This window comes from Antedon mediterranea, chromosome 7 (genome assembly GCF_964355755.1).
Source record: "Antedon mediterranea chromosome 7, ecAntMedi1.1, whole genome shotgun sequence".
Taxonomy (NCBI): Eukaryota; Metazoa; Echinodermata; class Crinoidea; order Comatulida; family Antedonidae; genus Antedon; species Antedon mediterranea.
The window spans coordinates 25,291,921-25,313,785 of record NC_092676.1 but is presented as its reverse complement, the minus strand read 5'-3'; the positions used below and the strand labels follow the sequence as shown (position 1 = coordinate 25,313,785).

The 21,865-nt window shown below is 32.1% G+C and overlaps 4 protein-coding genes across 7 annotated transcripts in view; 1 reads left to right on the top strand and 3 right to left on the bottom strand.

Moving 5' to 3' along the window:
• The window catches only part of LOC140054350 (uncharacterized), a 69,384-nt gene extending 60,860 nt beyond the window's left edge, over positions 1-8,524 (bottom strand). For all 3 annotated transcript variants that reach the window (XM_072099305.1, XM_072099308.1, XM_072099307.1), the window contains exons 1-2: positions 8,350-8,524; positions 7,836-7,937 (exon numbers count right to left, since the gene is read on the bottom strand). In XM_072099305.1, coding sequence (XP_071955406.1) covers positions 7,836-7,937; positions 8,350-8,360 — 113 coding nt within the window. In that variant the 5' untranslated portion in view covers positions 8,361-8,524. The remainder of the gene's footprint in view (positions 1-7,835; positions 7,938-8,349) is intronic.
• A 492-nt stretch (positions 8,525-9,016) lies between these two features.
• Positions 9,017-13,040, bottom strand: LOC140054363 (prostaglandin reductase 1-like). Its single transcript, XM_072099328.1, has 10 exons — positions 12,964-13,040; positions 12,480-12,612; positions 11,487-11,532; positions 11,250-11,309; positions 10,828-10,992; positions 10,487-10,604; positions 10,197-10,352; positions 9,949-10,054; positions 9,725-9,837; positions 9,017-9,385 (listed from the first exon to the last, which is right to left on the bottom strand). The coding sequence occupies exons 2-10, from the start codon at positions 12,583-12,585 to the stop codon at positions 9,275-9,277; spliced, it is 981 nt and encodes a 326-aa protein (XP_071955429.1). The 5' UTR covers positions 12,586-12,612; positions 12,964-13,040; the 3' UTR covers positions 9,017-9,274.
• A 201-nt stretch (positions 13,041-13,241) lies between these two features.
• Positions 13,242-18,228, bottom strand: LOC140054361 (prostaglandin reductase 1-like). The gene is made up of 10 exons (XM_072099327.1): positions 18,003-18,228; positions 17,385-17,523; positions 17,018-17,063; positions 16,860-16,919; positions 16,464-16,628; positions 16,135-16,252; positions 15,818-15,976; positions 14,901-15,006; positions 14,307-14,419; positions 13,242-13,762 (listed from the first exon to the last, which is right to left on the bottom strand). Exons 2-10 carry the CDS (start codon positions 17,488-17,490, stop codon positions 13,652-13,654), a joined length of 984 nt encoding a protein of 327 aa, XP_071955428.1. The 5' UTR covers positions 17,491-17,523; positions 18,003-18,228; the 3' UTR covers positions 13,242-13,651.
• Positions 18,229-20,074: 1,846 nt separating this feature from the next.
• LOC140054371 (BET1-like protein) lies at positions 20,075-21,865 on the top strand. Of its 2 annotated transcripts, none has more exons than XM_072099342.1 (4): positions 20,075-20,147; positions 20,540-20,631; positions 20,899-20,955; positions 21,354-21,865. In XM_072099342.1, exons 1-4 carry the CDS (start codon positions 20,129-20,131, stop codon positions 21,522-21,524), a joined length of 339 nt encoding a protein of 112 aa, XP_071955443.1. In that variant the 5' UTR covers positions 20,075-20,128; the 3' UTR covers positions 21,525-21,865. The 2 variants fall into 2 exon arrangements, with proteins under 2 accessions (XP_071955443.1, XP_071955444.1); XM_072099343.1 differs by having other exon boundaries at positions 20,113-20,147; positions 20,523-20,631.

Sequence of the window (21,865 nt, the reverse complement as noted above, 5' to 3'; positions counted from 1 at the left end):
AAATAAGTATAATACACAAGTGATGATTCACTTGCAAGAATATTGATAAATTGTGCTATCAGTATAACACACATGTATAACACTATCCAATGTAATTGCAATATATCAGCTCTTTGTACATTATGTATGCTCAGGTCTAGGCGTCCTTTGAAATAACACTAACTGACCAATCATTCTCGGAAATGAAATGTGTTTAATATTGTTGACTCCAACACAATCTTGGATTTCATGTTGAAGATTTTTCCCACTAGAGGATGTTGTAGAGGGTGTAGCAAAACAATATGTTACAAGTACACCTACTCTGAACCACTTGGCATGGAATGCCCTAACAATTTGGGAAATACATTTTTAAAACCGTGGCAGCATAAAATCAACTGTTTATAATTGGCCAGTTAGCCCAATTAGGAAACAATTGAAATATTATACAAACTATTTATATATTAAAGTATATTGCAGGACAATTACTACAGACAATGATTTTGTTAATGTTTATAATAGTCAGCCATGTTGTTATACATTAAACTAATATAGAACAACCTGGTGTTTTGGGATATACAGCAGGGTGCCTTATAATGAACAGCTGTTCCCGACACATGTTCCACACTATAATAGTTAGACTGTCAAAATCATGGTTACATTGCCATGATATGAAAGTCAATGTTCTATAGAGTAAAACCATGGGAATACATTACGTATATTCAAACCTTGAGAATAAAAAGCGGGATTAAATAATAAAAAGCAAGAAACATACGCCCTCTATAGTTTACAAAAATGGACAAAGCACAAATTGTAGTTGTCAGAATAAATCCAACTTCTAATACTCTGTCTACACTATCAAACTAGTTTGACAAAAAAAAGTGCAATGTGCCCAAATATGGTAGTGATATGCCCAAATATGGTAGTGGTATGACATCATCATGTCCATATACGGCCACATCACATTAAGTTTGATAGTGTAGACAGAGCTTAAGTTCCTGTACATGCAAATCTCATGAAACACAACTGTAAGCAAAAGTTTCAATTCATAACTTGTATTAATAATAATATCAAATTTCATCATGTCCATGAGGGCACATAACATTTTTTTGTCACATAAACTTTGATAATGTAGACAGTCCAATGTTGTGTTCAAAAGGTACTTTAATTAGTTTATTTTTCTGTATACAGTACACCGATTCAATGCAGTAATAACTTACTGTTTGAAAATACTACATAATGTACAGTACAGTTACCTTTACTGTACACTCCTTACACAGCAGGCCTTCAGAAGTAGGAAGTGAAAGGTTATGAAAGGATTATTATATTATTAATATCAATGATTGATGAAGCATGCAATCTGATAAATAAATTACACAGTTTGAATTTAAACATTCTTGAAACTTAACGGTTTGATGGCTGCCAAATGCTTTACACTTTATACAGAGAACATTCTTTTGATGTGATGACAATCAACTCTATATAATAAATAGTATGGCAATATACTGTACAGTGTTCTCCCCGGCCTTTTTAATTGTCACAGGCTGGCAAATGCTATACAGAACATTCTGTTGATGTAATGAAAATCATTTTATACTCCTACTGTATACCAAAATATGGCAATGTACTGTACAGTGTTCTCCCAGACTTTCAATGTCCCTGACATTTCTTTACTGTACAAGCACAGAACATTCATTTGATGTGATGATAATCAACTTTATACCATACCATAGTATGGCTACAGTATGTGTCCCCCTGGCATTTATAATCGTCACGCTTTTGATACGATCTTGATATTGACGAGAACGCTGCAGGGGAGTCAGACTGAAAGACGGGGTTGGGAGTTAGTTAGCATCAGTCATGATGCTTGAGTCCTAAAATCATTGAATTTGTAGTCAATCCTATTTTATGAAATAAATCACTCACATAACCTCACTCAAGGTTGTACTACTACTAGGGATAGAACATTTTTGCTTCTGCCTCTCCTCCCTAGAGAGGTTACAGTGATGGGGGCTTAATCCTTTGCAATGAGGAAGATCCCTAAGAAAATTGAGCCGGACAAATTCGCAACAGATTCGACTTTCGCATCACATTTTCAGCATACCATTGAGTTATTGCTATTTTACTAGACAATTTGTGATCAATGAATTTACATTTTCAAGCTGTACCAAATTATTTTTTAGAAGATATCGACTATAAAGTAAACACATTTTAAATATTCAGTAATATATTTAAGAATAAAAGTAATCCGTACAATATGCACAATTATTCAAGACACACTGAGTACAATATTGAAAATTAGCTAAATGGAAAACGTAATTGACAGAATAGTAAATGGTACGAATGGGGCAATAAAGCAACGGTGAAAGCTATTTAGAGCGAGTGATTGATGACATAAATAGATGAAATGGATCAAAGACTAAATCTACATTGTTTTCAACCACTATAATTTCCATTATGCAAAAAGATGTACTACCAACAAATAAAGACACAGTTTTCTGTAATCTACAAATACTAGTATGTACAGTCAATAAAATATACTGTAAATATAGTGGGATATTATGGATGGGACAGCCCACATGTGGGCGTGGCTATATAAAGTTGTTGTTACTCGAAAATGGCCTATGTTGGTTTATCCAGGTAACCTACAGTATGCACGAAATAAATACATTAGTCTTTAAAAGAATGGCTAAGAATATCTTATTTCATTTTTATATAATTGTCATTGTATTATATAGTGTTTGCAAATAAAAGAGTATAACTATAATCATGTTTAAAAGTAAACAATTCACAAAATCAAACAGTGAGTGAGTTAAGCCTTGTCTACACTATCAAACTTTATGTGACAAAAAAATGTGATGTGCCCATACATGGATATGATGATGTCATATCACTACCATATTTGGGAATATCACTACCATATTTGAGCACATCACACGTTTTTCCTCAAATTAGTTTGATAAAGTAGACAGAGCTTTAGTATACTGCTGTACTACTACTATATAATACTGTAACATCCAGGAAAAAAAAAACATTGTACCAATGAACTGCATTTTAAAAATTGAGACAGCAGGATTTCAAAATTGAGGCTGAATAAAGTCTGTAAGTATGATGTGAATATCAATAGATTGTAGGCTGATATTTAGTGGAATTCTAATCAATAAATGTAATTGATATTAAAGGGTTCATTCACTTCAACAGAATGTTAATCTCCAAGTATTCAATAATTACTACTTTGCTATACGAACGAACAGGGATCATTGTAAAATTGTAGATTTTTTTCTGAAATACTAAAAGACCTAGTTTTTGTACAGTGTAGAAAGAATAGAGTGTCTGTTGAATCTTTTTTCACATCTCTAGGGGACACCTTTGGACCGAAAAAGTGTGTCCTGGGTATTGGGGTATCCTCTGAATAGGCCATAGTGTTGAAACATTAGTTTCATTTTTCGCTTAAAAAAATAAAATAGGGATGTCCGCTGATTATCTCTTTTATCATTTAGCAGTAAAATTATTAATTTTCTACAGTACTATAGTAGAAGCACCACCTTACAGTTTACACTAGATGTACTGTACTGTCAATATTGAGTTGACAGTGCATAGTGGAGAATAACATATTTTGTGAATATGACTATTACTGTAACAGTAGTACAGTATGTGTTTTGAATAAATATTTGTTTAAGTATGGAAAAATCACAATGTTGTTATGGGTATGAAGCCATCATACAGTACAATCTACCATCAAACCATAGAGATGTTATACTGTAGTGAACTCTCTATGATCAAACTAATTTGATATCAATGTAGATACAGAAAAATCCAATTGGCCGAAAAATGTGGAATTAGCAAGATAAACTACAAACAAGAGGTCATTTAAGGGATTCATTGTTCAACAGCATTGAGCAGAAAACTAAAGTATTGTATTAAATCATAGAGTTTATACCATTGACGATAACAATGCTTCAATGCCCCTAGTACACTACAAGTTCATTGTAGTGGGTATATTTGTGATAATATAATTATCAAACAAGTAATTCTTTGTTATGATCATCCATTCATGGTTTTAGATTTTACACACCCCTTGTACTGTAGGTACAGTAGTAGGTATTTCATAAATGTCTCAATATTTTTCAAGATAAAGGCATGTAGTGTGTTGCTATCCAGGAATTACTTCCTAAAGACTATGGCCTAAATAAAATACACCCCTAGATAGAATTCTTTCATGGTTTTTCATAGGTACAGTATAGTATTACTTAGTAGGTATTCTATAAAAGTCTTTAAATTGTTCAAAATAAAGGCCAGAGTATTTACATACATGAATGTAGTGTCTTGCCTAAAGGTGGGTAACCAGCTAGACTACATTGCTATCCAGGAAATTACTTCCTAAATTCTATGGCCTAAACACCACCCCTGGATAAACATACAATGAATTAGTATTTAAAATAAAAACAAACAATTTTAAAGGGCAACTTTTTTATTTTTTAATTGTTGTTTAATAAAACATTAATACTTTGCAACATTGACTTATTTTTCAACATTGGTTAAAGCAGACCAAACATCATAAAATAAACCGCATTTTTAAGGATAACACAACCCTCCTTCCTGTATCACCCACTAACGTAACAATCCACCACTAATGTATCAATATTAACCACTATACGTAACAAAAATCTACCAAGATTTGGTGGTTACATGTAATAGTGATGATTGTTATATTAGTGGGTAAAAAATCGACACCCCCGCCCCTCCTCTCCCTAACCGGTAAACCCCCTCCACCTAACTCTTACACAAACATCTCTCAGAAAAGATGTTTAGAAGACGTTCACATAAGAATCTAGTAGTAATAGTATATGACATAGCTCAACAACTTCCAACCAGGTATTACTTTTATCGATATCTGTAAAGGTTATTCAATTCCAATGAATACATTAATGTTCATTGAACATCCTAACATTAAAACATTCTCTGTAATGCAAGAAGTCTGACTCATAAATAAGTTTAGAATCTATTAGAACATTGAATAAGATTAACACCTGTTATTTTAATGTTATGACCAAATTAGGTTAATTAAATATTCATGTTATTATCTAATAAATAAATAATAGAAATATTAGAAATGCGTCTTTTTTGTTGATTTTTTTATTATTTATTTTTCTAACAATATTTGTTCAAAATGCTATTGTACATTAAAAATGTAAACATTACATTGAGGTTGACTATCAGGTAAATAAAATAAACATTTTAAATATGATTTAAAAAAAACTATTTAAACTTCAATTTACATGTTTTTCCTTTTTTATTTGGCCCTGAAAAAATAATTTTTTAAATGTTGTTTAAATTGTTGAATATGCCATTTTAAATAATGTCACATAACAATTAACAGCTACAGTATTCACTTAAATGACCAACAAATTTGATCTAAAAAAAATTATTTACCTAAAAAAACTGACTTAATTTTTTTTTTTAAATAGTTAAATTGACTGGAATCCAATGGGTTTTTGGTTGAATACTGTACTGTACCATTTATTTTGTCTTTTTATAAGTGAAAATGTAATATTTTTTTAAAGTTTTATTTTCTACGAAAGTGAAAACCTTATCAAAACTGCCTATTCAAAGTCTTTTTTAAAGGAGACGATACATCTTTAAAGGAAAAAACCATTAAAATCCACATGGCATACCCTACTATACAGTACGGTACATGTTGTAGAACAGTTATAAGGATTGAATTCACCTAAATATTCATGACCCTGACTCTAATGCACAAGAATTTCTCACATCAGGATATCAATAACAATTTACAGAGATATAAAATTTGATAAGAAGACTGAAATATAGAAGCAATAATATGTAGTCATATGTTACAGTATATAAAACACGAAACTAGAACGGTACAGTATTTAATTATGCGAATTCAAAAGAAGATATTATTTTTAAACAAAACTGTACCGAGGTATTTGCACATTTATAAAAAAACTTAAGGCTGATCAAAAAGCTTTCGTTTTCAGCACAAAACATTTTAAAATTAGGGACAGTAAATCACACAATCCAACAGCGGTGTTGTTGTTTACAGCAACAAGAAATGAAATCGCGGAGAGGGATCATTAAATATGAAAAGATAATTCATTGAGCATCACATAATAAATGCATGCATAATGTAAATGAATTTAAATTCAAACTAGAACAAAATTTAAGAATATACTGCAACAGTACTGTATGCATACTGAGAAATGATTTAGCTGATGAAATATGTCATTAACAGAATTCAACTTATATTACTTTTAAATGTAATCTACAAGTCTCAAATTACAAATCCGTCCACTTATGTTTCTGATTTGAGATTGTTGAGGAATTTTGCCATCATCATGTTTATCAATAAAAAAGCAAAAAAAATTATAACGGAAAATGAAAGTCGCAAACGCACTGATGTTAAAAAGAACGTAGATTTTAACAAGAGAGTAAGGTAAATTGTTATTCGGATGTATTTAATAGTTAGTTTACATAATCTATCAAAACCAAGCCTAGTAAGAATGCAAAAAGGTTATCTGGAGGTTTTAACAGTGGGAGGCTGGGTTGTGTTTAAGCTGAGTAGAAGGTCTGAGCAATTCACAGACGGCCTTTAAGGTTTCAACCTGATCACTTTTTCACAGAGGCCTTTGACAAGAGAGTGGATTGAACAGAGATTGTTCCTCTTCTCAAGCGAAAACCGGACCACTTTATTTCTCGTGGCTACTTCACTGAAAAGTTAAGACTAATTATGTACAGTAAGTAGGTGCAATGCAAATTAATTTTAGTCCGTACTTTCCAGTGGTACAGTAGATAAGTTCATTTCCGATTGAGTAGAGTAAAAACGAACACAAGGAGTGGTACCATTTTCTATCAGAAAAAAATGTCTTGAACCCAGATCAACCAATTGTTTATTTTTTCCCCTGCGAAAACCCCTATTAAATGGACAATTTCAATTTGTGGTTAGTCACATTAATAGGAGTACCCCTATTTAGGGGATACACACCTATTAAGGGGACAATTCTACAGTAATATAATTCTATATCACACTCTGTATCTATAGTTTCTTGAATCAAATTCAATTTGTACATAATTTCAAAATCCAATGGATAACTTTCACATTTTACAGTATGCAATGCTAAACAAATTGAAAAACCTCAACCAATTTGTTTCTATTCATTAAAATTGAACATGAGTTCCCCATAGGCAATTTTAAGTAAAGTGACGCAGATACTTAGACAAATTGCATTGCCTTGCACACTTAAAAAAAAAATCACATCATGTAATAAAACAAATTGAATTAATCGAAAGTAGTTTACAAAAATTTAGATTTTTTTTCTCTAAAAAACCCCATTGGATTTCCTCAAGACAATACAAGACAATAGTACACTGAATTAAAAATACCTAGAATCTAAAAAATACTAGAAATATAAAATGTTATTATTATTCTCAAATAACATACGGAATAAAAAAACACGGATTGACTGAGGCTGATATTAAATGTTGTCAAAAAGCAAGTAGCAACATAAAATAAGGTAAACTATTGTAATAAAATGAAGGTTTTCATTTATATATTTTTCATTAAAAAAAAATTATAATTTAGGAAACATTTTAAAAACTAATCGTTGTTCATAAGGTTAAATATAGAGCTGTTTTGGCTGTGATAAAAATCTTTAAGCCTATACTTCACACAAGACATAATTTGCCCCTGGCTGCGATTGAAAGTATAGATGCTAACCACCAGTCCATTCAAGGTTTTACTATACTCGACTAGGCCTAGACCTCCATAAAATTTTTATTCCCAATGTATTGCTATTGATTGCAAAATGATCATATAATGGATGAAAGAGATAACTTACACTTTGACATTGCTCGGAGCATCCCAGACACATTCTCCCGTCTTTAAATTTGCATACATATGTTCCTTGGTCTTGGGTTCTATGATTTCCACCCATTCTACCCTGAAATTTAACCAGAAGCAAAAGTTAAACTGCATTTAAAATTCTTTCGTTTGACAGAAAGATGGCACCGTTAAATTCTTTTTCTTTTTTTTGCTTGAAGCCTTGGAACAAGTGTGAATTTAGCTTTAGTAGTTAGCCTAGTCAAAACAAAAGAGTCAATACAGAAATGAATTAATAATAAATTTAAGCTAATCTTCTAGGCTAAGAATACTAAAACAAGGCTAGTGAACTTAGCCTATACTGCTATAGCAAGCCTTTCTGACTAGGCTACTGGCCCCATCATTATCGTACTCCATCTCCTTTCAAGATGACGTTTGATACACTGCACACACACACAGGCTAGGCATCTCGTTTTCGCACACTCAACCAAAATATTATGATATATACCACGAAACACAGCCTAAATACTTACTTTTCCTCCATTTTTGTTTTCTTTCCGACTAGTAGGAATCCAAAATGAACAATTACAAAGGGTCTGTTTTTAGGCAGGTGTCAGAGCTCCTGGTTTTAGCGTACCTTTCTTCCGGTTCTACGCCATTTTGATAACTTTTGAGAATAACAAAAACTTGAGGCGTTGGTCCGCTAGAGGGCTCACTTCCTTTTATTGTTATTTTTTTAAACAATGATTTTTAAAAACTATTACACTATTATGTACAGATGGTGCACTCTGTCAATTACGCGTACAAGAAGTATAATATCGGAAAGATTAAATTAATTTTTGCACTTTTATTATTTATTGAAGGCGTATCCTCTTACTTCGGTTTGGGTTTTTTTTGCATTGTAATCCCTTTTATCGTATTAGTTTATGTACAGCGCTTAGAGGTTTCACAAGTCATTAGGCGCTATATAAATCCAGGATATTATTATTATTATTACCAGCATATTATAATTAGGCCTACATACATAACAACGCTAAATTCATTAACATCAATAAGGAATAATAATAACACTAAAGTATTAGCATAAATAAATAGTTGCCACTTTCGGCCTTTTTATTTAGAAATAATAAAAAACGCTAATTTATAAAATTTAATGAAAATAAACACAAAAACTCGATAAAAACAGATTTGTTTGGGATGATACATTTATTGTTTTATTGCACAGTTGCACTTTATATAGCCAAAGTTTTTTCAAGTTTTCATTTATTGTGTTCCGGGACTTTGACCTATGTTACCATCAGTGGCTATGGCCACACTTTAAAATATGAAGAAACATATTGTTCATACAATTCAATTTTACAAATTTTAATCATGAAGTTTTTTAGACATGTTGCGCAGTAACAGTTGGCAGATAGGCCTACTATTGGGTACAGCCAGTAGCTTCTCGCGTGCTCTTGGTTAGACTTTGACAATGGCTTTTCCAAAGTTTGCACCAGTAAACAGCTCACAGAATGCCTTGAACATGTTGTCAAATCCTTCTGTCACGTGTTCTTTGTACGTCAGCTTTCCCTGTAGTAAAACAGCAAAAACAAAAGAAATGTAACCAATCAGAAACTGAGTGAAGTACTTGGAAAAATATTGCCACTAGAGGGCGGGTGTTGATATTTATGTCCATGTTAAAAGACAATTGTTTCTTCTTTTTTTTTAAATTATTAATGAACTGATTTTCTTGAATTTAAATAAGCATGTTCTGTAAGTATATACCTATATATTACACCACAATTACTACTTTACAATTGTAGGCGCTATCGAGCTAACAAACAAACCAAGCAAGTAGCCTAGGCCTACTATACTTGGTAATTATGACCCTTGGGCAAAGATTTCGAAAAAGACATTTTGACGAATTACCTGCGTAATATATTCTTTTAATTTTTCAAAACCTTCAGGAAATCTATCAGTCCAACGATAAACAATAAAACCTTCTATTTTCAGTTGTCTGCCAACAATGGGAGGATGCACAACTAAAAGACAACAAAATCATTGTTTATTCATTTGAAGGAATGCACGAATACACAAGGAAGAAAGAAATGAATGAAAGTCAAATTCAATTTAGGTGAAGAGTATCAACTTACTGGTGGATTGGGACTTGGAATTATATCCTGATATAGCACCACACACTGCGATTCTGCCACATTCTGCCATGTTCATGAGTACAGCATTGGTAATGGTTCCGCCAACCTAGAGAAGAAATTAGATTAGTCGAATTATTGTTTGAGCGCTCCCCTTTCTTGTGTTCAATATTCAGGAAAATCTGTCTAGGCCTAACTGTTCCCAATTGTTTCTGATTGTAAATTCAGTGTTATAATCAGAAAATACTTACATTATCAAAATACATGTGTATACCATCAGGGCACATGTCTTTGATTGTTTTCTGTGGATCAATAGTTGACTTGTAGTTGAACGCGTCATCAAAACCAATCTCCTTCAAGTATTTTATCTTCTTTTCAGACCCAGCCGATCCAACCACACGGCAACCCTGTACAATTTAATTTAAAAGTTTTTTTAGTTAAAATTTTGACTGAAACTGAAAAACTTAAAATAAATCATAGTAATATATCAAAAGAAATGAGTTAATGAACTTTTCAGACTCAAATATCTCTAACATCTTACAAATATTTTCCCAAGTTGTCCGACTACTCCACCCACTGCACCAGCCGCTCCACTAACAAACAACGTTTCACCAGCTTTGGGCTTCAAAATCTCCGTAAGTCCAAAATACGCTGTCATTCTGTAAAAAAAACACCACCTGGATTCAAAATTAGATTCCCGAATAAATACAGATACTGTGTCTTTCTTTTTTATATGATAAAAATGTTTTCTATTATATTAATAGAATATCATATACTGTAGGCGTTATATAATATTGCAACCATTAAAACCATGATTACTAATAAACCCATATTTATAGCCTTCCTATAATAATAAACTTATTGGGAGGATAGGGAATATACCCTGTCATCCCGAGTGTTCCAAGCGCCAAAGAATATGGAAGATTTTCTGGGAAATCTTTCACTCTTCTGACGTCAGTTCCATCAGAGATGAAATGAGTACACCAACCAGGTGAGCATGTAACGATGGTTCCTATTAGATAGTCTGTGTTCTTGCTCTCTATCACTCTGCCAATAAAAGAAACAAAAGCCATTTTCAATCATATTATTATAGAAAAATTAAAAATTAAATCAGAAATAATTCGTTCATTATATTAAACATCACTGGAAAGTTTTCGTTTTCATGACGTTGATGATATTTCTCAGACTCAACCTATTTATTATGTTACCGTATCAAACTTGGTAATGTTAGGCAATATAGGCCTAATTTTCAATAATGGTATAAAAACATACATTTAGCCTAAGAGAAATCATTGAAAACCTACTTGGCTACTTGTTCTCCAATCATCGTATCTCCTTTCTTTAATGTTCTTCGACTGTATGGCCTGGTGGAAACAATTATCATTGCATATTATTATAATTAAATAATTGATTATTTTTTAATATATAGGCCTAAAAACTGTTATATAAAATCAAAGTAAAATGTATCTATCAATAAGATTTTTTCATGATTTGTCAACTACATAACAGTTATTATTTAAGATTAAAAGTGGAATTTTTACCTCATATATGGATCAACCGATAAGTATAAGGCTTGTATAAGTATTTCTAAAAATGAGAAATAAAGAGTCAAAATATGTGTTGGTACATTTTATAGTACCTATAATCCATAGAGTTATTATACAACTAACTAGAGAGGTGACTATGAATGAATAAATCTATGGTATTAGTACAGCAAGTTGGCACTTCGAACCAGGATTATTGAGAAGTTAGTTTGCTTATCATAAACAATTTGCATATTATATAAATGACAAACCAGCATTAATACTGACACTATAGGCTATAACGTGCATAATGTAAAACAATAGATATAACATGTATTACGGGTACCTTTAACTGTTCATTATAATATAGGCCTAATAACCGTTTCTATTTTTAAAAAATGAAACGTTGAGGTACGTATAATGTTATATCTTCAATATACTTTCTTTCTTCTTACTTTTATTTACCGAAAAAAAGTTATAAACATTGTACACTTTAATAAAACATAATATTTCAAGGAAAGGGCAAAAAATAGTCTAATTCTCTAACTAATCAAGTTGTAAACATTGTAAACATAAATAAAACATATCAAGGCATCAAAATAGTTAGAAAGTTCAGACCATAGCATTAGGCCTAAAGAATAAATAGTTAATGAATAAATAAATAAGGGCAACTTGTTTAAACGTAACATACATAAAACCATTTTTCCTCAAATATATAATTCTCTTTTAAATTTAAACACAAAATTAATTATCTTAAACAAACAAATAATATTCTCTATTCTTTTTATAAATTTGATTTTACAACCGTAAATCATCTGGGATATTATTGACAGCTTTGCACCAGAATGTCCCACATTTTTGTATAAATACTTAGTTTTATAGTTTGAAATTTGTATAAATGTTGCTCGTACTAATTTAGGAAACATGCATCTTTCATTTGGATATAAAGTAGATTTCATGCATTTTTAAGCATCATCTATCCAGCAGACAACCTGTCACGAGTCAACATACCTCCGTCCTTTATAGGTCGCAGCTTCTCCTCTATTAGTTTAAGATCACTCTGTTTTGGCATTCCATCGAAATGCTTCTCCAAAACAAACCTTTTTTGTAGCACCATGTTGACTGCAATTTTTTTTATGAAATACTACTAAAAAATAAAAGCTATTATAGACCTACATAACATATACAACTAATGTTCTCTTTGTTCCTAAAAAACATTAGATTTAGCTAAATCACGATTTTGTAAATCTGCATTTAGACCTACAAAAATGGACAAGTCACAATAAAGAGATTTTGACCACATGTAAAGTCGGCTCACTTAGTTTTTAGATACATCCATCGGATATTAATATTATTTATTGTTTTTCTAAATGTTATATTGTTTTTCCTCCGTAGGAATTACTTAATAATAATAATGGATTATATTGCTGTCTAAAGCATGGACAAGTATACTTGAAACAAAAATGCCTACCATTTTATATTGTACAGTACTTACCCTATAGCCTACACACAGTGACAGTATACTAAATTGTCTTGCATATAATCTTTTTAATATAGAAAGAAAATGGCTTGCTGAATATTGAAACGTTAAACAATAGTAACGAAGCCCAGCTACCAGCAACAACCAACGCAAATAAATATAATGTTTAGTTCTCATTATGGAATCATAAGCATCCGTCATCTGCATAAGCAATTACGTTAGAAAATGACAAAAACGCGTTTCACAAGTTATTAATACGTCGTTTTTTATTCACATTTTTAAGAATATGTGTTAATAATAATAAATGTATTTAACCGGGGATGAATAAAATTTCACTCTTCCTTGATTTAACTCACACTATTCAGTGTGTAATATTGTGCGTGTTTAAAATTTAAAATGCAACAAACACAGATAACTATACTAAACTAATACAAAAGTAAGAACAATTTTAAATTAAACTGGCGAATTTCATACGTTAGACTTGCTCCAATTTCGAGGCTTTTGATGTTTGTCTGAAATTCAAGCTCAAGTAGTATACGTATGAAACGCCATATGTGCAAAAATATTTTAATGTTATTAATTCAAAACTCCGTCTGGAACCCAGACTATTCATAAGTGTGCACCCAGTGAATTGCATGCTCCGATGCTCTTGTCATACACGCGGTGCTTTGTGTTATGATGAGAATTCCCTCTTTAACACTTATTACACTTTTATAATAGCTTTTCCAAAGTTACTACCAGTAAACAGCTCACAGAATGCCTTGAACATGTTGTCAAATCCATTAGTCACGTGCTCTTTGTACTTTAGCTTTCCCTGAAAAATAACATGCATTATTAATAGCCTTAAGCTCTGTTTACATTATACATTATTAATAGCCTTAAGCTCTGTTTACATTATACATTATTAATAGCCTTAAGCTCTGTTTACACTATCAAACTTTATGTGAGCTTTATATTATATTATGCTCTATAGTCATTTCACTAACATTTATTTATAAAAAGTTGTCAACATCTTGAAAAAAAATGTAATGCATGATGCAACAACGAAAATTGACCACATAGCTTGGCTTATATAATAGGTTATAAAGCGCTGTGTACACTATCAAAATAGTTTGACAAAAAGTGTGATGTGCCCAAATATGGTGGTGATATGTCCAAATATGGTAGTGATATGACATCACCATGTCCATATATGGGCATATCCAATTTTTTGTCACATAGAACTTGGTAGAAAGAGCTTCCTGACAACACGACTTAAAAAATGATAAAAATATAATGGACTTCGGTTATCAAACTTTTTTTATCCGAGTAACATTTTGTTTGTGTGGATATCCCATATTGATAATAATAGTACTTACCTCGTTTATGTATTGTGAAAACTGTTTGATACCTTCTGGATACCTGGCCATCCACCTCCAGACTAGAAATCCCTCAATTTTAAGTTGCTTTGAAACAATTGGAACATGTGGTACTAAAAGTAACCAAATAAAAATGTATTTATTTTTAATCATTTTAAAAATTAGACAAAACAAAAGCTCTATATCCTTCTACACTATAAAAGTTTATGTGACAAAAAATGTGATATGCCCATTATGAACATGATGATGTCATATCACTACCATAATTGGACATGCCACCACCATATTTGGGCACATCACACTTTTTTTGTCAAAATAGTTTGATAGCTTAATAGAATCATTAAAACATTCTAATGATTTCAAATGTAGGCCTAATGTAATACGTAACGTAATCTATTTAAATACGATCTAATTACTGACGCAACGCAAGGATGTAAGGGCACTGCAAGTAATTTAACCAATCACGACGCGATGGATCATCCGAACTGTTGCTTGTGATTCACGTGCGTTGCCCTATCAGTGCGTTGCATCCAAGTGAGAAGGTAAAATAAGTGTATACAAAATGGTTATCCAACAAGCAGACTAGACAATTACCTGTTGGCTGCGTCTTGGAATTATAACCTGATATAGCGCCACACATCGCAATCCTGCCATAGTCATTCATGTTCATCATTACAGTGTTTGTCATCACTCCACCAACCTTAAAAGATCATTGTTGATTAAAATATTACAATCAGTTTTTACTCAATTTGCATCCATCAAACAATTATGGAAACGTATGTTAAAATGAAATATACCGAAAGACCGATGATCAGTTTGTTTCACTCTTCATGTTTGATTTCTCCTTAGATTATATTAATAAATGAATTCTTTTTTTTTTCAAGTCTCACCCGAGGATTATACCCGAGTTCTAAATGTATTATATTATTTGAAGGTTTGCATGGCGAAATTAAATGTTATAAAGTTTGCGGTACACCACGTTAGTTCTGAAAAGAACTCACTCCTGAGGACGATCAAAGCATATTGATCGAAACGCCGAGAAACTCAACACTCAACTCTTTTCAGAACTTATATACGTGGTGTACCGCAAATTTTATATCAACATTCTAAATGTACTTAGTATGAACAAAGAACTTATAACACAAGAATCTCCTGTTCGTCCGAAGCGCGTAACAATTTCGAAAGGCATTGTGGGATAGAATAGAGCTATGGGTGGCGCCATTGTGAGCCATGGAGTAGGGCGCCCGCATCAAATTAGAAAGTCAAAATCATAGAGGGGATCTGCTAATACTCTAGGGGGGTAGAGTAATTGACTTCCTAGTTTGGAGGGGGCGCTGCTCCATGCTGTGAAATGGCGTCGCCCAGTTTGAACTTTTAACCCTGTACTTCCGATACTGTGTTTTGAATGCAAATTATCATGAAGTACAAATTATGTCATGTTAGGGCAAACACCTGACCAAATTAATTCTTAATAAGCCTATATTCATATAATTGATAATTGCAATACTTACATTATCAAAATACATGTCAATACCCTTTGGACACAGCTCTTTGATTTTCTTGTCAAGATTATCTGTTGTTGTCTTGTAGTTGATTGCATCATCAAATCCAATTTCCTTCAAGTATTTAACTTTTTCTTCAGACCCTGCTGATCCAATGACACGACAACCCTATGAAAGGACCAACAGACAATCAGACAATATAGATAGTGATTGGTTGAATTATTCGAAAGAGTCACATTTGAGATAATTGTATTTTGTTTACCAAATGTGAAAGAAATTTACATAACACGTGATAGTTTTGGACTAAAGTAAAATGGAGTTCTTACAAGAATCTTTCCAAACTGTCCAACTACAGCGCCAACTGCGCCAGCTGCTCCACTAACGAACAACGTTTCACCGGCTTTTGGATTCAAAATCTCTTTAACGCCAAAGTACGCTGTCATCCTAAAACAACAACAAAACAAAGTAAATAAAATATGCTTCCATCGTTTAGACCTAACTTTGTTACCATCACATTGTGGACGTGACTCAATCAAAAGTAAGCGGAAAGAAAGGCGTATACTATATGCAAAAATAATCGAAATGTTTAAAATTACCAGTATTTCCATAATGTTCTAACAAATAAACAACCATCATTCGGTTATTTTGTTCTTACCCAGTCATACCAAGTGTTCCAAGTGACAACGAATATGGTAGACCTTTTGGAAGAGACGGTAACTTTCGGATTCCTTTACCATCGGAGATCGAGTGCGTACACCAACCAGGTGAGCAGACGACATTGGTTCCTACAGGAAAGTTTGGATTTTTGCTTTCTGTAACACTACAAAAGAGATCAAATAAAAGATAGAAATAAAAATATCATTAACTGACTAAGGGCAGGTGTACGATATTTTTCTTTTCTTATCATGCTTTGTTGGTGTGAAATTATATTTTCAAAAGAAATGTGCAAAACATCTAAACGAATGATTAGATATTTGTGGTCCTGGTCTACAGACTTCTACTAACATTGCAAAGAAACATAGGCCTATAAAACCGCAATATCGATAACTACCTTGCCATCTGTTCCCCCATCATGGTATCGCCTTCCTTCAATGCTCGTGCACTGTATGGCCTACAAAATCAAACATTTTGATAATATGATGTATTATTGTTTTCATGTAACATAGACTACTTTTGTAAGTTAAGGTTGACATGAGTTTGTTTAATTACCTCATATACGGGTCAACGGTCAAGTACTTCGCTTCAAGAAGTATCTCTGAAATAAATAATGATGAATAACTTAATTTTTAATTAATAATTACTGTATTACATTATACTACATTCTGGTAATTATGAAGAAAGATCAACAATTTAAACCACACTCTCCACCTCAAATCATTTCCAATCTGCTCAGTTTTTCCAAACCACCACAAGTCCCTTTTCCAGTTTAGTCTACCTATTTGATTTTTCTTGTGATTCAGAAAATAATTTTGTTGGAAAACAGTAAAGACTATTTCGCAATAAAACAGGGTTATTGTTAGGCAATTTACAAGCGGAACGTATCCTACAGTACAAATAAATAACGATTTATAAATACCTCCATTTTTTAAAGCTGGCAATTTTTCTTCAACGATTTTGAGGTCGCCTTCTTTTGGCATTCCATCGAAGTGCTTCACCAACACAAACCTTTTTTGTACGACCATTTTGAAATACTTCGATTGATTGTTAATAATATTCTAAAATAAATTATTTTTAAACAAAATAAAAACTAAATAGGTAAAAATGAGTCCTGTCCCGTGTTCATTCTGAACGTGAGGAATGAGCTGCCAGGAGCTCATTGTACAGTTACTAAGCATCAGCATTATGTGATTGGGTGACCAGTTCCTTTCCACACTGCCTTATTCTCCCTAGTATTTTCAATCAGGTTCTCATTTACAGCTGAGTGGACTGGGAGTTATCGGGGAATTGAACCCAGGTCTCTCTGTATGACAGTCAATTGTCCTAATCACTCGGATACCCAACTATGACAATGCAAAATTTTATGGAAAAGATTTGCAATAAAAGTAAACTTAATTTGGTACTTATATAAAACGATTACAATTTAAGCAAGATATCTTCCTCTTCATGCTATAAGCCTAATTTGTTTTTTAAACTAAAATATGTCCGGAAGACCGGGTACATTATTTGATACTTATGAACACAACTGTATACTTACACTGACCAGCACGACTGATGTTTAGCAACAGAATGACAGTATACGACGTACGTATTAAATAGTATAGTTTCTTATTATATTAAGCAAACATGAACTTTGTCACCCACACTGTGGAAATAACAAAGTAAACGCGCCCTGGATCAAGAATAAATTAATTCATTTACAATAGAGCGAATGAAATTGATGGACCGTGTTTTAACTCGAATATGCTAGAAGTATCAGAAATTCCGTCATGCAGGCCTATCATGTTTGTCAAATGAACTGACATATATAATCATTTTTACAGAATAAATTAACATCTTGCGCAAACCAAGGCAATTATTATTAATTTAAAAAGTATGACATTGCAAATATTAGTCCTAAAGGATTCATAATGTTCCAAGAACTCAATACAAACCTAATCGTTTAACTGGCCGGGAAGAACATCACTGTGCTATTATTTTACCAGTTTTATATGTTTTTAAATGTATATATTGATAAATAATTCTATAGTTCTTCTGGGGCCCAGGAATATCATGGTATTCTGACTTTGTTGTTTTTGTGGTCCCATGACATTTTTGATGTCGAATAAATAGATAAAATGAACTGAATGGCGGGTATGAAACACCATATTTATAAAGTCATTGTAAGATGTCAGTATATGTGAATGATATGAATGTGATCCTGGTGCGGCCTAGTTTCCCTTTCTCTAAATGTACATATCAAACGTGGATCATGAGCAAACATATACAAATTAGGTGTATGCACAATAAAGGAAGATGATGATGAAACACAACCTACAGACCAGGCATTTACATCCCCAGTTTGCTTCTCCTCCAACACAAATTTTAAAACATTCTTTTAATTTTCAAATTTCATAAGCTGCAATCAACAACTTTTAAAGAAAATAATAAAAAACAGTGCAAGGTTTCTTTGAATTTTGTTTTTCTTTATTTAATTTTTTTATATATTTTTTTTATTGCAGCTTGCTCTTGATATTGAGACAGAGACCAATGATCAGAATCGATACTTAGATGGAATGGTTGTGAAGATTCATCAATTTTAAACACAGGGCAAAAAAAACATCGGACTTGAAATTATAGCTGGATCATGAGTTGGTGATATAATCAGCTTCTTGGATATAAAGAATACAGAATTACATTCATAAATATAATACATATTTCAACGCTAATGTTTCTGGTCTCATTTCATTTCATGGTTGAATTCATTTTCCAAAACGTCGCAATATAATCATCGAAAACTGCCAAGTCATCATGCTATTTTATCTGACTAAATTAACAACTCCTTGATATAGTATTGATTGACAGTTATGCATTGTCATCTTATGTTGCTCTCTTTTTCTGCCTCCCTACGTCATAAAAATAATCATTACGTTTATGCAATCAAGTCAGGTCCTATTCCTTGCTGCTGAGACCCATCCAACAAGTAGGCCTACTCATACGAGAGATACCATTATGGTTTATTATTTCTCATTACTCCGACCTTTCTTGTAGTCGCGGCGGCAAATAACAAACTGCTATAGATAATTATGAACCAACTATATGAGTGGAATAGGGCATTTCCACGTTAGCGATTTCCAAACAAAAATAAAGAATCGAAATTTGAGGAGGCAGTAGGCCATATATGATATTAAATTTGGTTAATAATAATAATAATAATACTATCTAAAATGGCTAAAATATAAATACATTTCTAAGCAAACAATGCTTTTAGTCGCGTGCAAACGCGACTCTACAGCTCAAATGTCGGTCGGTCGGTAAACACAACTCAAATTTGAGCACGCGACTGCAGCCAGGTGTATGGCATTGTTTTTATATCATTCTCACTCCTGAATATCAAAGCATGATCGAAACGTCGAGAACAGTTATTTTAGAACACTTTTAAATACAAATAGTTTTATATCTTGGTCCGCAAATTTGAAAGTAAAATACGAGCTGGAATGTGAAAGACTAATCCTATTCAGTATTTAGAAAAATAGAAGCTATTAAAAAATATATTATGGATAGAAATGAGATTAAAAGTACATACATCTCTTTACATAGATGGCGCTAGATGTGTTCATTTTGGCCGGCCATGAGTAAAACACAAACAAACAATTCCACGTCGGCGATTTAAAAACAACAAATATGAATCGAAACGGAGGTGGTAAGATATTATTAAAATTGTTTGCTAATTATTAAAAATAAACGGATCTGATCTAGATCAAATAAATCTAGTTATTATAACATTTTAGTGAAACACTATCTATCAAAATATTTCAAAATTTTAATTAAACAGGAAGGAATTATACGCAGGCCTAACTCACTGGCACAAAACGTCGTTTTCATTGGCGACGACGAGCCCATTTCCCCGCGCGATATAACAGATCAATTTGTGACCTTTTGAGGCCTACCTTTGTATTGGATCTTAGTTTAGCATGTTTTCCTGTTTCCTCAATCTAGAAATGTCATCAACTACTGGCTTGAACTACGGCTTATATAAAAATATAAACCGTACTCCGTAGTCCAAGATTAATATTAGTTATTCCATCAATACAGGGAGAGGTGCAGCCTCTACAGAGGATATGCTGGAAGCTGAAAACAACAGACTATCTGACAATTTAGCAACAAAAGTTTCAACATTAAAATCGGTCTGTATATATCTTGTTTATTAAAGCATGCAAACATACACAAATGAGGTTTATCCATAATAAATAATGACAAACTACAGACCAGGCATTTACATCCCCAGTTTGCTTCTTCTCCTCCAAAAAAATTTTTACAAATTCTTTTAATTTTCAAATTTCATAAGCTGCAATAAACAACTTTTTAAGGAAAATAATAAAAAACAATGCAAGGTTTCTTTGAATTTTGTTTAAAATCTTTAATTAATTTTTTATATATATTTTTTATTGCAGCTTGCTCTTGATATTGAGACAGAGACCAATGATCAGAATCGATACTTAGATGGAATGGTTAGTAAAGATTTATCAATTTTAAAGACAGGGCAAAAAAACATGAGACTTTAAATTATAGCTATTGATTGTGCAACCTTCTTTCATTATGTATTTAATGGATTTCATTATTGAAACTTTAAGCTCTGTCTTAACCATCAAACTTTATGTGACAAAACATGTGATGTGCCCATATATGGACATGATGATGTCATATCACTACCATATTTAAGCATATCACTACCGTATTTCGGCACATCAAACTTTTTTTGTCAAACTAGTTTGATAGTGTAGACAGAGCTTTAGAAAAGGAGTGATGTAGAAAGAAGGAACAGAATGTTAGATGACAATACAGCACACTATACTAATAAAGTGATATTAGTTTGTTAAAATTAATCCATTTTTTATCTTTTTCTCAGGATGGTGAATTTGATTCAACCCAAGGCTTACTAGGAGGATCTGTGAGGCGATTTGATCAAATGTTAAAATCTGGCAAACACAATCGCAAACTTATGTGCTATCTTATCCTTACCTTATTATTTTTATTTATTGTGTTTTATTTTTTAATAGGACATGTGACAAGAGGATAATAATAAATATATAAAATTGTGTAAATATTAAATATTTATTTGTATTTTAGCCCTACCGTATTTGATATTATAAATCCCTTTTTAAATTTATACAGAATGGCCATAATATCAATGTTGCCCAGTTCTCAAAATAATAAATGCTTTGTATTTTAATGTTTAAGTAACAAATGTAATGTGTGTACTGGTACTATTATAAAAATGGCTGTTTATAATTATGACGCAAAGTTATTCAAATTAATTTATGCATAGCAAATATTTACTTTCAAATGTTACCACCATTTACAATTTATTTTGCTTTGACTTCCAAAAGATAATTTATTTTAGTTTTTTTTCCAATTGCA

Bases quoted from the DNA above. Each gene is read 5' to 3' on its own strand.
- LOC140054361 (XM_072099327.1), bottom strand. From the start codon at position 17,490: ATGGTCGTACAAAAAAGGTTTGTGTTGGTGAAGCACTTCGATGGAATG. The intron at 17,064-17,384 runs GTATTTATAAAT...TATTTATTTCAG, and splicing joins GCCAGCTTTAAAAAATGGAG to AGATACTTCTTGAAGCGAAG. The intron at 16,629-16,859 runs GTAGTTATCGAT...TCTCTTTTGTAG, and splicing joins ATGGGGGAACAGATGGCAAG to TGTTACAGAAAGCAAAAATC.
- LOC140054363 (XM_072099328.1), bottom strand. From the start codon at position 12,585: ATGGTGCTACAAAAAAGGTTTGTTTTGGAGAAGCATTTCGATGGAATG. The intron at 10,605-10,827 runs GTATATTCCCTA...TTTTTTTTACAG, and splicing joins GGAACACTCGGGATGACAGG to AATGACAGCGTATTTTGGAC. The intron at 9,386-9,724 runs GTAATTCGTCAA...GTTTTACTACAG, and splicing joins TAAAAGAATATATTACGCAG to GGAAAGCTGACGTACAAAGA.
- LOC140054371 (XM_072099342.1), top strand. The intron at 20,632-20,898 runs GTCTGTATATAT...TTTTTATTGCAG, and splicing joins AAGTTTCAACATTAAAATCG to CTTGCTCTTGATATTGAGAC. The intron at 20,956-21,353 runs GTTAGTAAAGAT...TCTTTTTCTCAG, and splicing joins ATCGATACTTAGATGGAATG to GATGGTGAATTTGATTCAAC.